We start from the raw sequence: 15,062 nt of genomic DNA, 5'->3' as shown, positions 1-15,062 counted from the left end.
TCTGGGACAAGAAGACGCGGAAGAAGACACAGAAGAGGACCGCGCCGGCTTCAGCTGCCCACAAGAGAGATGGAAACGCTATGGAAGAAATTTTATAAGTAAGTATTTCTTCTAAAAGGTAAGTGCGAACCGGGACAGATCAGAGGCTAGCCATTGTGGAATGTGGTAGCCCTGACTGTCCCGGGGGTATGTTTATTAAAAAATGACATCTGTGCCCGGAACTCCGCTTTAAATTTTATTGAATCCATTTTTCCTTCTACTCGTGAGATGTTCCCTGTGCCACTGGCTGCAATACAACCCCAAAGCATGATTGATCCACCCCCATGCTTAACAGTTGGACAGAGGTTCTTTTCATTAAATTCTGTGCCCCTTCTTCTCCAAACGTACCCTTGCTCATTCTGGCCAAAAAGTTCAATTTTAACCTCATTGGTCCACAGAACTTGTTTCCAAAATGCATCAGGCTTGTCTATATGTTCATTTGCAAAGTTCAAACGCTGATTTTTGTGGTGAGGATGTAGAAGAGGTTTTCTTCTGATGACTCTTCCATGAAGACCATATTTGTACAAGTATCTCTTTATAGTGGAATAGTGTACCACAACTCCAGTGTCTGCCAGATCTTTCTGGAGGGATCGTGCAGTCAAACGTGGGTTTTGAATTGTTTTTCTCACAATCCTGCGAGCTGTTCTGTCTATTTTTCTTGGTCTCCCAGATCTTGCTTTAATTTCCACTGTTCTTGATGACTGCCATTTCTTAATTACATTCCGAACAGAGGATATTGACATCTGAAAACGCTTTGCTATCTTCTTATAGCCTTCTCCAGCTTTGTGAGCGACAACTATTTTTAGTTTTCTAGACAACTGCTTAGAAGATCCCATGGTGCTGATTGTTGGGGCAAGGTCAGATGAGTCTGGGCATTTAAAACCTTTGAGATTGACAACACCTGGTCTTCCCAGATGATGATTGAGAACAATCCATGACACTGGCAGGTCTCAGCCTTGCAAAGGGGGCAGTGCATGCTATACATTCTGCAGGGAGCCCAAACTTTTGCAGATGCCATTTTTTTGTTTTCTATCATTTTGAAAGTGTCGATGATGGAAATAAAATCTAACTTTTGTTGACATTTTATAAGAATGTCTAATCTGTAATTTGATACCTTTTGGATATTTTTCCATCTTTCCTTGGCTTCTTTATGCACATTAATACACATTTTTACCTGGGGTGTCCAAACTTTCGATCACCACTGTAAATGGAAATGAAGGAGGAAAAGGGGAGATAGAAAGGAAGGTTAGAAAAGGAATGAAGGGAAGGAAGACAGGAAAGGGAAGAAGAAGCAAAGAAAAAGTAAGGAGAGGAAAGAAAAGGAAGGAAGGAGTAAAAGGAAATGAAGGAGGAAAAGGGGAGATAGAAAGGAAGATTATGAAGGGAAGGAAGACAGGAAAAGGAAGAAGAAGCAATGAAAAAAGAAGGGAATGAAAAAAAAGGAAAGAATGAATAAAGGGAAATAAAGGAGGAAAAGGGGAGATAGAAAGGAAGGTAAGGAAAAGGGAAAAGAATCAATGAAAAAAAGGAAAGAAGGAATAAAGGAAATGAAGGAGGAAAAGGGGAAATAGAAAGGAAGGTGAGGAAAGGGAAAAAGAAGCAAAGTAAAAGAAAGGGGATGGAAAAAAGGAAAGAAGGAATAAAGGGAAATGAAGGAGGAAAAGGGGAGATAGAAAGAAAGGAAGCGGAAGATAACAGGAAATGTAAGAAGAAGCAAGGAAAAAGGAAGGAGAGGAAAGAAAAGAAAGAAGAAGAAGAAGAAGGAATGTAGGTAGGTTAGACAGGAAAAGAAGGAAGCAAGGAAATGGAAGGAGAAGAAGGAAAAAAGAGAAAGGGAGGGGAGAAAATGAAGGATGGAATACAAGGAAATGAAGGAAGAGATAGGAAGGAAAGGAAGGACCAGTTCACACCAAAATCACACAGGAAGTAAAGGGAAGGAATTGAAGGGAAGAAATAGGAATGAAATGAAAGAGAGGAAAAAGAAAAGAAGGAAATAATTGAGCACGCCTCTCCTCTCAGCTCCCTATCTATAACACAACCCCCACACGGACCTCGTACACCTCTCCCCTTCATAGAGCCTACAGCCCTGCCCACACCTCCGGGCACTCCGCCCCCTTCCTTCACACCAATTGCGGTATCCTGGCCTGTGACGTCACTGGGCTTGTCCAATAGGGAGGAGACACGCTGGGTAGATATGAATGGCCGCAGTGCTCAGTGTGTATAGTGTCTCCGTCTAGTCCTCCCTGATTCCTCCTCCCGTCCCCGGTCCTCCACCCTTACACCTATCCCGACCATGGTGGTCATGGGAGCCCCCAAAGTCATCTTCATCCCCGGTGGACAGTCCGAGCAAGGGGAGTGCCAGCAGCTCACCTCCGTCATGTTACCCATACACAGCCCGGACAGTCCGGAGTCATCGAGCAGCGACATACCGCCGAGGAAGAGGCAGAGACTGACTCATCTCAGCCCGGAGGAGAAGGCGCTCAGGAGGTGCGACCCCCACTCTTATTACATAGCATGCTGGGTGTGTGTGCTGGGACTTGTAGTTCTGCTATGGTGATCTCTGCGGCTGTGATTGGTTGTCAGCTGAGATGAATGGAGGAGGCGATGACAGGTCCCCATACGGTGCGGATAATGCCGGCTTTTCCATGTAGGGGGTCAGTGCTGTGTGTGTGATCACTGATAGGGGTCCCTGTCTTCCCTGACACAGGCTGTCATCTCTTCTCTCCTTGTCTGATCCTTCTCCCAGCTACAGAAATCATGGCCTCCTGTGTCTGATAGAGGGAAAGGCAGGCTTGTCCTAGAGCTGCCATATTCCAGCTGTCATTGTCCTCACCAGCACAGCATTATTTCTGTGTGTTATCAATGGATCTGGCTTCATTCCCTATCACATCAGTCTATCCCTGTATACTGACCCCATCAGCAGTGTCACCCATTTCTATGGTGGGGGTATCTTTCTATCACACCCACACCCTGTCCTCAGGGAATGGCACATGCCCCCTATAGATCCAAACATCAGGGCATGGCCCCTATACATAGATCCTAAGATCAGGGAATGGCCCCCCCTACTATGTGTAGGTCCACAGATTGGGGAATGGCCCCCCCCTAATGTGTAGGTCCACAGATTGGGGAATGGCCCCCCCCTAATGTGTAGGTCCACAGATTGGGGAATGGGCCCCCCTACTATGTGTAGGTCCACAGATTGGGGAATGGGCCCCCCCTAATGTGTAGGTCCACAGATTGGGGAATGGGCCCCCCCTAATGTGTAGGTCCACAGATTGGGGAATGGGCCCCCCCTAATGTGTAGGTCCACAGATCAGGGAATGGGCCCCCCCTACTATGTGTAGGTCCGCAGATCGGGGAATGGGCCCCCCCTACTATGTGTAGGTCCGCAGATCGGGGAATGGGCCCCCCCTACTATGTGTAGGTCCGCAGATCGGGGAATGGGCCCCCCCTACTATGTGTAGGTCTGCAGATCGGGGAATGGGCCCCCCCTACTATGTGTAGGTCCGCAGATCAGGGAATGGGCCCCCCCTACTATGTGTAGGTCCGCAGATCGGGGAATGGGCCCTCCTACTATGTGTAGGTCCGCAGATTGGGGAATGGGCCCCCCTACTATGTGTAGGTCCGCAGATTGGGGAATGGGCCCCCCCTTATGTGTAGGTCTGCAGGTCATGTTCCCAGTATATTTTGTAATCAGGGAATTCTCTATCTAGCCTGAGATCAAGGCACACCCACTATAAATCCTTTGATCAGGGAATGTCCCCTATATATCCTGTCTTTAGTGAATTCTTTCCATCCCCTGTGTATCTTGTGTTATAGGGGCATTCCAGTAATAGGTTGCTGGAGGGGGAGGATGAGCTGATCCTGCCTGCGTGGCAGCTCAGGGATCTGGCTTCCTTGACGTCACGTAGAAATGATGAATATCTGATGGTTTTATGCCAGACGACCTCCTCTTCCTGGAACTTTTAAAGTTTGCACAATTTGTAACATTTCTCAACCATGTGGTTGCTATTTGGTTAGCCTATAGCTTTTTTGTAATAATAGGGTGTAGGTAGATGAGTAAAGTCCTAGTAAACTAGGTTACTAGTGATGGGTGGTGTTACTGCTGCACCTAGTTAACCGCTTTATAAAATGTGTGCCCCTTAAAATCTGCTCCTATTACACAGGACCTCAGACAGAGATTTTCCTGATTTAGTTTGTTTTTAACAGATGGGAATGCGGCAGTGTACTGATTGTTACATACAGCTGTGTGCATGGGTCCATAGAAAGCTGTACAGCTGTGTTCACATCTTAAACATGGGGTAGATGTTTTTGCACCCATGTTTATGGGTTTTAATGGTCGGGGCTCTCTTTTTATTTCCATAACATTTGAGTGCATTAAGAGCCGGTTCACACATATGTGATGACAGACATCGCATGTGATTCGCAGCGCACTGCTCTGCGAATCACGTGTGATGCGAAATCAGCCATACAGGTTTTATAGCTGAATTCGCATCACATTCGGACCAAACTCGCACAGGACCCTTTTTTGGGTCCGCACCAGAATTGGATCACATGGGTGTTCACACCTATGCGATCCGATTCATGCTAAACTGACAGTTGGCACTGCGATATACAAACTTATCTGGGGGTGTCGTTAACTGTGTATTGACACCCCCAGCGATTCTCATGGCAGTGTGAACTGCCTGCAAGTCGAGTGCGATGCGGAAACCCGCAGTGGATTTGCAGGGTTCCCGCATCGCATATGTTTGAACCGAGATTTAGTGTTCTTTTTGTGGCAATGATAAGAGTAGATCTAGCTACAAGCTGTCTGTAGTATGAGCCCTGCTGTCTTGTCAGTAACTCCTGTGTTAATCCTCCCGAGGACTAAAATTAAAACTGCCAATGTGGCCAGCACCCAGCCTATCTCATGATCTGAGAATAGTATCCTGTTTTAAAGAGAAGTGAAGCTTCCAGTTATCTGCTGAAAGAGGAAATGAACTTTGGGTTTTACTTAGAAATGCTTCTGCTGCATGTGTCATTCTTTGTCCTCAGCCAGGAATGCAAGAGTTGCATTTCATTTTTCTTCAAATAATGTCCTTGAAGTGTATGATCACCCTAGGTCTTTCATACAGCTCTACTTAAAAGGATAAAGGGCTAGATCAAAGGAAAATATGTTGGTCATGGCAGCCAATTAAAGCCAATCAGATGACATATGGAAGTTGAGTTCCTAAAACTAGAGCGTGCATAATCTAATGCAGCTCTGCGTAGAAACCAATCAGCTTCCAGATTTGAGCCCCCGTTCACATCAGGCAAGTTTGACATGCGATTTGACATGTCAGATCAGAGCCTATTGCCAGCAACCGCACAGGCTTCCAGAAGTAGTTCCTGCACTACTTTTGGCGACTTTGGGTGTGATTCCAATAGACATCTGTGCATGAACTCGCACAGATGTCTTCCAAATCGCCCCCTAAGGGCTCTTTCACACGGGCGATGTGCCTGACGGAGCCCGTTCTGCTCAGTGGGGATCGATCCGGATTACAGCTCCGTCTCCACTCTGTGTGCAGAGATGGAGCTGTCGGATCCCTGCTGTCCTCTATGGGGAGATCGCATGAGAACGGACCGCCTGTCCGTTCTCATCCGATCCGCCAGACGGATGGAAATAGGGTTTCCATCCGTCTGGATTTCACGGACAGGATCGGAATTGGATAGCAGTGGGTGTCAGCGGAGATGTCTCCATAGAAAAACTGACAGGCGGATCGGATCGCCCGTGTGAAAGGGGCCTAAGTCAGACTGAAATGCGGGTTTGAAATTGTGTGAGTTCAGCAGAACTCGCATGATTTCAAACCCACCCTCTGTGTGGATAAGGGCTCTTTCACACAGGCGGACCGTTCAGATCTGCCTGGCCTGTTTTTTGGCGGATGGCGGATTTTTTTTTTTGTTGGCGGATCTGAACGGTCCCCCCCATGCATCCCTATGGGTCATCGGATGTCAGCGGAGACATGTCCGCTGACATCCGATCCAATCTGTCAAATCTGGATGAATGGAAACCCTATTTTCCATCCGTCCAGCGGATCGGATGAGAACAGACCGACGGTCCGTTCCCATCCGTTTCCCCCATAGAGATGTATGGGGACCTGACAGCTGTGTCTCCGCACACAGCGCAGAGAACAGCTGTCATTCTCCTGCTCAGCGGGGGATTGGCGGATCGATCCCCAGCTGAGATAAACGGAGTCCGTCCGACGGGCTGTGTGAAAGAGCCCTAAGGGCTTATTGTCAAAACCTAATTGAACAAGCTAAGGTTAGAAGCTGATTGGCTACCATGCATTGCTGCACTAGATTTGCACTCTCCAGTTTTAGTAAATCAGTGGAATCTAGCAAACCTAACGTGTCTATTTTGCTCTGTACCTGGATTTGCACATGAGTCTTATTTTATGATCTGTAGTAATTGGCAATTATACCCAGGGGATGTCCAGCCCTGGAAAAGACTTACAAAACATATGTTGTGGAATATCTGTAAATGCTATTAGCAGGATGGATATGAATTTAATCTCTAGACTGCAGCCAACAGTAGGCTATATCCAAATGCTTCTTAGTAGTCTGGAGTAACATATGGTTATCTGTCCCTAATAATAAATTAGTTATGGCTTAAGAATGTGTACATAGCTCCTGGTTGTAACCTCCCCTGCAGTGCAAATACCCTCACACCCATCCGAGTATCCGGCACTGAACACCCCTTATGTTAATATTTGGACAAGTCACCATTTTGCTGCTTGTGTTCCATTGCAATACTGTACAAAGCCATGACAATGGCATTAGGGACTACTAACCTTCCATTGTCCCTTTTTAATATGGTCTCCTTGACTTCCAGTAAACTTTAGCCTTTACAATAAGGTCAGTCCTTTGACACAAAGGTTTACTTGACGAAACTTGTGAAACCTAAAATCACGTGGATGGCCAGCTGTTCATTTTTTGTAAGTTAAGGTCGGTCAAAACGTGAACTTCTGATGTACAGAGCAAAGGAGGGATTGGGACCAGTGTCTGTGTATCACTTGTTACAGCATTGCTGTGTACATTTCCTATAGATTGCATCTTTCTAATACAGTGGATTGATCCAAGTGGTACATGACTCAGTAGTTACCAGGCCATCTGTTTATTACTTATTCAGCAGCATCACTTAGCTGATGCAACACTCTGTAATTACAGTCTCCTTTAGGACTAGAGGAAACTTGCTCACGAGTGACATTTGACTGGGGCTGGCAGGAAAAAAATAACCTTTTTATCTTTTCCTGATGTTGTAGAAATTCCCCAGCACACATTTCCTACCATTAGAGGAACTATGCAGTATCTGTAAAGAATGCACACTATTGTTTCTTTATTCGTATGATGGGTGGAGGGTAAATCTGCTATTGTCTTGGCCGGTTTGCTTGTCCACAATTGGCTGAGTGTATGTAAAGTTTGGACATAAACATAAGGATTGTTATCTCTCATGTCTATGGAGTGAAATAAAAGAGCCATCCAACTGCTCTTGGGGGAACATTGGCTGACTATTGGCACTTTTCCACTGCAAGTACCGGCTCGGCTCCACTCGGCCCTACTTGGTTTGGTTTTCCACTGCATGGTACCGCATGGTATGGTGTTGGAACGGTTCAGTGCGGTTTGGTACGGTTTGCTTTTCCACTGAAGTAGTAAGTGGGTGAGATAACGATTCTCTGACCAATCAGTGGCTAGTAGTGACAAACAATCAAGCTGCATGCAAAGGATTGTGGGATATGGCACTGGTACAGCCCTCTTGGAACCACAACCGAGGTGGTACTGTTTAAGCGAGCCGTACCGTTCAGTTCCATGTAGTGGAAAAGCGCCACCGTACCGTACCATGCGGCACCATGCAGTGGAAAAGCGCCATATGTTTTATAAAATCTGAGTTTTCCTGTGCATCTAAACGTGGAATACTCAGCCAAAAAGAGGGAGATCACGTCATGTTAAATATTATGGTCTTTCTATCTCTTTGGAGACCCTTATCCTAAAGCCCCATACACATGGCCGGATGTCGGGCAACATCGGCCGGTTAAAAAAAAAAAAAAAAAAAGCCAGACGTTCAGCCTGTGTGTATGCCAGCTGGTCCGACAGACGTCGGCTGGTTTGTCTGGCTTCTGTTTGACAAGAATGCTGGAAAACCAGCTCCCAATCAGTGCTCTCAGCTCAGATCGGCATGTTCTGTAGAGGGGGGGGGGGGGATGGGGCTGGGGTTGACGTCCCTCGGGGGGGGGGGGGGATTGCTGTCGGAGCTGACAGTTTTTTTTTTTTTTTTCGTTCAACCTGCCGGGTTAAACGAGGAAAAGAACTCTTAGTGTCTACCAGGCTTTAAACGGATGTGATTATGCACAGAGCAGCCATGCCTGGATAATCTAACAAATACACATATGGCCACCTGGCAGATTTCTGGATTTTTAGAGAGGGCAAAAAAATCTGATCATGTAGGCAGATGTAACCTGCTAGTAAAGTTGTGAATCTGCTATATGTTTGTCTGGTGGCACGTTATTGCCCTTCAACTGCTATGGGGTTGATTTACTAAAGGCAAATATACTGGGGAAGCTCTGCTGATTTTTCTATCATCCAATCACGTACAAGCAAAAATGCTGTCTCTTATATTCCCCGCATGTGATTGAGTATTCTTTGCAAAGTGAATCTTTACCTCATTTACTAAGCTCTGGAGCAAGTGCACTTGCAGTACCCTATATGATATATTTGCCTTTAGTAAATCAACCTGCGTGTTTTTTTTTTTAGCTTCGCTTACCTTGACGTGTATCTTTGACCATGATTCTGCTTGTCCTGATAACATATGATCATTATGCGTAATTTTATTATTTTTTTATTTTTTTTTATAGGAAATTAAAAAACAGAGTAGCCGCACAAACGGCACGAGACAGAAAAAAAGCCAGAATGAGTGAACTCGAGCAACAAGTTTTGGATCTAGAGTTGGAGGTAAAGTCAGCTGTATTGTGTGTTTCTCCTTTTTATTAGCCAGTGTGAAAACTTTATGATCTAGTTGCGAGAAATGTTACATTTATCTCACTTTAACCAGAAATACTATAAATATAAAAATAGGCTTCCTCCTTTGCTCAATGGATTTCTACTGGTAGCACATCCTCTATTATGTTGGTACAGGGGGCGTTAAGAAAAAGTCACATGCTATAAATCAGTAAACGGACATTACACATATTTTCTATAGTGCTGCTATATCCAGGGTGTGTGGGCTGTGCATATTAAACAAAAATACTGCTAAGGATTTAAAACGGGCTGCAAAAAAGACAATTCAAGGGATCAGATCTGACCGCCACTAAACACCAGTCAAGACCTAAGACTATATGAGGCTAAATTGGTACAGAAAACATTTCCTAAATGGAAAAAAACGAAATAAGACTTTAACAGTACCACACCAAAATGATAAGTCCTCTTTAGTTATTAAAACCCGAAAAAGATAAAATCCCAAAAGGAGTAAATACCATATAAAACATGAATCAAACTGCCACACTTTAGACAGAAATAAAGTGACATAACCCCAGACGTAAATGGGGAGTCGTCAAGATGGATTCTTCAATGCGTTTCCCTGGACAAGGTCGACTTCTTCAGGAGGAACTAAACTTTTTAAAGGGTCTTGCGAAACGTGTAGAAGAAATCATCTTGATGACTCCCCTATTTATGTTTAGGGATATGTCACTTAATTTCTGTCTGCAGCATTGCACAGGCTATACAGTTTGATTCATGTGGTCTTATATGGTATTTACCCCTTTTGGGATTTTAACTTTTTAAGGTTGTACCAATAAAGATGACTTTTATTATACCTTTTTGGTGTGGTACAATTAAAGTCCTATTTTTAGTCTTTTCCGTTTTTTAGGGAATGTTTTCTGTACCAATTTAACCAGAAATAACCTTCTGTCTTGACTGGTGTTTAGTGGCGGTAAGATCGGGCTTGATTTGCTAATGTCTTTTTCAGCCCCTTTTCAAATCTGTAGACGTATTGTTTAACCACTTCCGGACCGCCCACGTATTTAAGTCGGTATTTTGAGATTAAATACTGGTGTTATGGCAGCAGATGGCTGCCATAACCCCGGTATTTTTAGAAGTGTCCGGCAGCCCTCTTTCACGTAAAAGTGGTTCCAGCTGCGAATTTGCCGTGGGATCACTCTTATGGGCGGTGGGAGAGCCTTCCGGGTAGTTTTCTCCGCTTACCGGAGCTGTCGGTAGCAGGGAAAACGATACGGTCCTTCAGTGTCCCAGGCAGTAAGTCGGATGAGGACAAGATGGCCCCCACTTGACTCTATGGCCTTGGAGGACCGGAGCGACGTCCTACATCGCTTCCACCCAAAGGCCTTAAAAGAAGAAAAAAACAAACATTTAAGGGTAAATGTGAGATCTGAGGTCTTTTTGACCCCAGATCTCACATTTAAAGAGGGCCTTTCCTCCTTATTTCTATTCCAGGGGCTGTTTACATTCCTTGTAATAGAAATAAAAGTGATCCAAAAAATTTTTTTTTAAATGGACCGTGTAAAAATAAAAGGTAAAATAAGAAAGAACAAAAAAATGTAAAGCGCCCCACCCCTCCGAGCTCACGCTCAGAAGCAAACGTATACACAACTCACACCCACATATGTAAATTGTGTTCAAACCACATGTGAGGCATCACCGCGATCGATGGAGCAAGGGCAATAATTCTAGCACTAGACTCCCTCTAACTCTAAACTGGTAACCTGTAGAAATTTGTAAAGTGTCGAGATTAAGTGCCAATGTTTGTCGCCATTCCACGAGCATGTGCAATTTTGAAGCATGACATGTAAGGTATCAATGTACTCACTGTAACATTCTCTTTCACATTATAGAAACAATTGGGCTAACTTTACGGTTTTCTTTTTTTTTTTTTTTTTTTTAAAAAGTGTATTTTTTCCAAACAAACTGCCTTTTGTTTGACGGCTGCGCAAATACGGTGTGACATAAAGTATTGCAACAATCACCATTTTATTCTCTGGGGTCTCTGCTAAAAAAAAAAAATATGTTTAGGCGTTCTAAGTACATTTCTAGCAAAAAATACTGATTTTAACTTGTAATCAACAAGTGTCAGAAATGGGCCTGGTCCTTAAAGGGAAACTCCAGTCAAAAATGACATTTTTCCTAATTATAATATGTTAAATATCCTTTATATTTTGATACTATTCATTTTCTTGTTAGCTGCTTGTGTAGCTTAGACAGTCTTATTTAGACTAGACAAACAGCTTCTTCCTGTTCTTCATCGACAACGATATCTCCCCTTTATCTGAATTTGCTAAGCTGTCACTTCCTGATAAGGTTGTCGGTCTTTCTTAGACAGACATGCCTAGACCTGCCCAGCCCCGCCCCCCCATCCCTCCTATCCCTTACCATCTCTCACCATGATCTCCTTTCTGCATAGCCTTGTGTAGGCTAGCAGCTTCTCCTGAGGGAGAGAGAGGGATCATGTGACTGGCGCAATATATGAAAGAAATAAGGTTTAAAGGAACATTTTTGAAAGTTTAGAAGAATACAGATCCATTTCTATAGCTCATTACATGTCAGTAAAGAGTTTTAGACTATGTTTCCACTATTGTGACTTGTCATGTGACTTTGGACACACAGTCACATGACAAGTCACTGTTCATTCATTTCAATAGCACCCGTTCCTATCTATGCCACTTTGAAAATCAGCGACTTTAAAACGGTGCCTGCACTACTCTGATGTGACTTTGATCCAGAGAGTGTAAAGTTGGATCAAAGTAGCACACTAAATAGCACAACTTAAGAGGCGCACTAGTAGAAATGTAGCTTCTAGGCTAGTGCGACTTTGGAGTGCCACTTTGAGTGCTGCTTTGATCCAACTTTACACTCTCTGGATCAAAGTTGCGTCAAAAGTTGCATCAAAGTAGTGCAGGTACCTTTTCAAAGTCGCATAGATGAGATGGGTGCCATTGAAATCAATGAGCTGTGACTTTCCACACAAAGTCACATGACAAGCCACACTAGAGGAAATGGAGCTTTAGTCCAAGTTTCCACTATTACGATTTAGAGTGGGACTAATATTATACTCTCTGGATCAAAGTTGCATCAAAGTAGTGTCCAGCTTCCTTCTCCTATGGTAGTCTTCATTCAAAGCCCAGCACAGCTATACTGTATATGTGTATACACTGTCCTGTGTGGATAGATATTTTTATTTCTATATTTTCTCATGAATTAGGGTGTACAATGCATCCTTACTGATCAGAGAACAGTGGGCGGGAACCTATGATCAGCTCCTCCCATTCTGTATAGGCCCACTGGCTACGCAGGAACAATGCCCCCCCTCCCGGAAGTGATATCACTAGCTTTCAGTAACCACACCCACTTGCTGCTCTTGGACTCAGCAGGAAAAGGAATTGAAGTCATGTGACAGCACTGAAAACTGCAAAATACAGGGAGAAAAACTGGGATTTATTAATTTTGACACAAGGCTGAAATTCATTCACATCAATGATTGCACTGGAGAATTTAAGGTATTAGGCTGTACTTCCGCTTTAAGTGGTAATATGCACAGCCTACACACCCTTGCTATAGCAGCACTATAGAATGTACAGTATGTGTAATGCAACAAGGTGTGACTTTTTTTTTTTTTTTCTTTCTTTCTTTCTTTTATGGCCCATGGGGTGACGGTCTATACAGGGAATTTACACCCATTCCAGATTAAGCTTGTTCTCTAATTTTCAGCTCTGCTAGTTTCAATTCACTACTATTTTAAAACGCATGATTATATTTTTCTCTTCCTTATGAGATTCTAAAGTTCAAAGTACAGATAGCTTGCTATTGCTGACTTCATACAGAAATGTTTCTCGGCTGTGATGCCGGAGCTTTTAACACCTCCTTAGAAAGGTCTTGTAGTCAAATTCTCATTGGTTCTATTGGTTTAAGAACCATCCAAATGTATGCCTGCTCATTTTCGCATTGGTGGCATCACTCAGGACATTTCCACACAATTAGTATGCATCTATTCACTAGCTAGGAGTTCCTTTGGCATAAATGGGTAATGGCAAGTGGGTTTCATGCTTCCCTATCGTCTCCCTAATCAAAGCTCTTCTCAGTCTCTAGCCCTTCAACAATTATAGCTCATGTCACCAAGCCTAGGCCTAGGCTTGCATGTCCATCACTAGGCCTTCCCCAAGCATGGTGCCAGTGCAGTGATCGCTGGAAGAAATGGTTCTGCAGCAGGTGGTTACATCAGTGTTGTCCCATACCTCTTCAATCAATGCATACTCCTAATGCAGGGTTAATTGAAACCAATGGAGGCTAAATTTTTACCAATCTTTTTCTATTTCTGACATTACTAATGGCAGTCAGGCAAGAAAAACCCGTTTGTCAAATAGCCCTTTCACCCAAATGAACCGCCCATTCCTTGTAATGACGTCTTCCACTCCTGCTGATTAGCTGGCAGAGCTTGTTTTAGCCTGGGGCAGTTATACTTTTCCCTTATAAGTTTCGAACTATTATTTGCTAATATTTGAAACCTGTGCCTGTTAATGCAGTTTATAGAGTATGGTGGTTTGGGAGGCAGTTGCATCTACTTTACGGCTTCTATATTATGTTCTCCATGCTCAGTGTTAACACATTTGTTCCTCTTCCAGAATGAGAAACTCCTGACTGAAAACCAGCTTTTAAGAGAAAAATCCCACGGTTTGATAACCGAAAACCAAGAACTACGTCAGAGATTGGGCCTTGATGCCCTTGACGTAAAAGAGGAAGAAGAGATCGAGGTAATTATAACATGATCCCATAATAACCTGGGCCAGCAGTAATCGATTATAGTAGAAATTATATTAAAAGGGAAAAAAAGCGTAATGTGCAGTAACCTGCTAAAATCCAGTTAAATGAAGCAAAGCCAATGCCAGAAGGATTCTGATGGTTGATAATGGGTACTGTACTTTACACTTTTCTACTTGTGCTATTTTATTGATTTAGCCCTAAGACCCCATTCACACTAGCACGACTTGTCAGGTGACTTGGTCGCCTGACAAGCCGCGGTGGGTCGCCCGCCATTGAATAGTACAGGACCCGTTCTAATAGGAGCGACACAAGTTGCTCCGACTTAGAAAAAGGGACCTGTACTACTTTGGGGCGACCTGGAGGCGACTTGCATTGACTTCAATGATATGAAGTCTGTGCAAGTCGTGCTGAGGTCGCGGTGCACGCTGTGCACCGCGACTTCACAGGTCGCCCCAGCAAGTTGTGTCACGCCAGTGTGAATGGGAGCTTAAATAACACTGAAGCTAGCTCATGGAATGAAAATCAGTCTTGTCATAATCTGATTATAATAAAGCTTCTGTGGCATGCAGCGGAATGCTGAACAGAATTTTCTCTATCAATATTCTAAAATGAACTGCTAAGAACTCGGATACATTCGTTTTGATATATAAAAAAATATATATATATATATATAAATTATATTACAGGTACTTTTTTTTTTTTTTTTTTTATATATATATATATATATATATATATATATATATATATATATATATATATATATATTATATATAGCACCATAAATTTAGCAGCACTTTACACATTCTACGTTGACATCAGTCCCTGCCCTCAAGGAGTTTGCAATCTAAGGTCCCTAACTCCTATTCATACATATACTAGGGCCAGTGTAGACAAGAGACACACCAGTGTGTCTTTTGAGTTTGCATGTTTCTTGTTCTTGCAGATCTGGAAAAGCTTGCTGAGTGACTTTGTTGCTCAGTAACATTGTAGGACTTCAAAACTTTGTATTTGAGTTTGCAAATGGTTACAATGTTTGGTTCAGAAAGAAAGGAATTTGGAAGAGCAATACATTGTATCAGATGAATTGGGAACAGGCTGTAGGCCAGCATTTTTATTTGCCTATTCATTCCTATAGCACAGTTAGGGCCGGTTTACACTTGTGCGATGCGGGAAGGCTGCGAATTCGCAGCCTGTTCCAGCATCGCATCCGCACAAGAGGCAGTTCACACTGCCATATGCGATAG

The 15,062-nt window shown here is 43.5% G+C and overlaps 1 protein-coding gene across 1 annotated transcript in view; it reads left to right on the top strand.

The window, feature by feature from the left end:
• Positions 1-2,249: 2,249 nt before the first annotated feature.
• The window catches only part of XBP1 (X-box binding protein 1), a 16,637-nt gene continuing 3,824 nt past the window's right edge, over positions 2,250-15,062 (top strand). The window contains exons 1-3 of the mRNA XM_082273763.1: positions 2,250-2,526; positions 8,907-9,003; positions 13,680-13,808. Coding sequence (XP_082129889.1) covers positions 2,333-2,526; positions 8,907-9,003; positions 13,680-13,808 — 420 coding nt within the window. The 5' untranslated portion in view covers positions 2,250-2,332. The remainder of the gene's footprint in view (positions 2,527-8,906; positions 9,004-13,679; positions 13,809-15,062) is intronic.

The sequence above is a fragment of the Pelophylax lessonae genome, assembly GCF_965119305.1.
Source record: "Pelophylax lessonae genome assembly, chromosome: 1".
In the NCBI taxonomy this organism is placed as follows: Eukaryota; Metazoa; Chordata; class Amphibia; order Anura; family Ranidae; genus Pelophylax; species Pelophylax lessonae.
The sequence above is the reverse complement of the archived record's forward strand: the minus strand, read 5'-3'. Positions and strand labels throughout refer to the sequence as shown.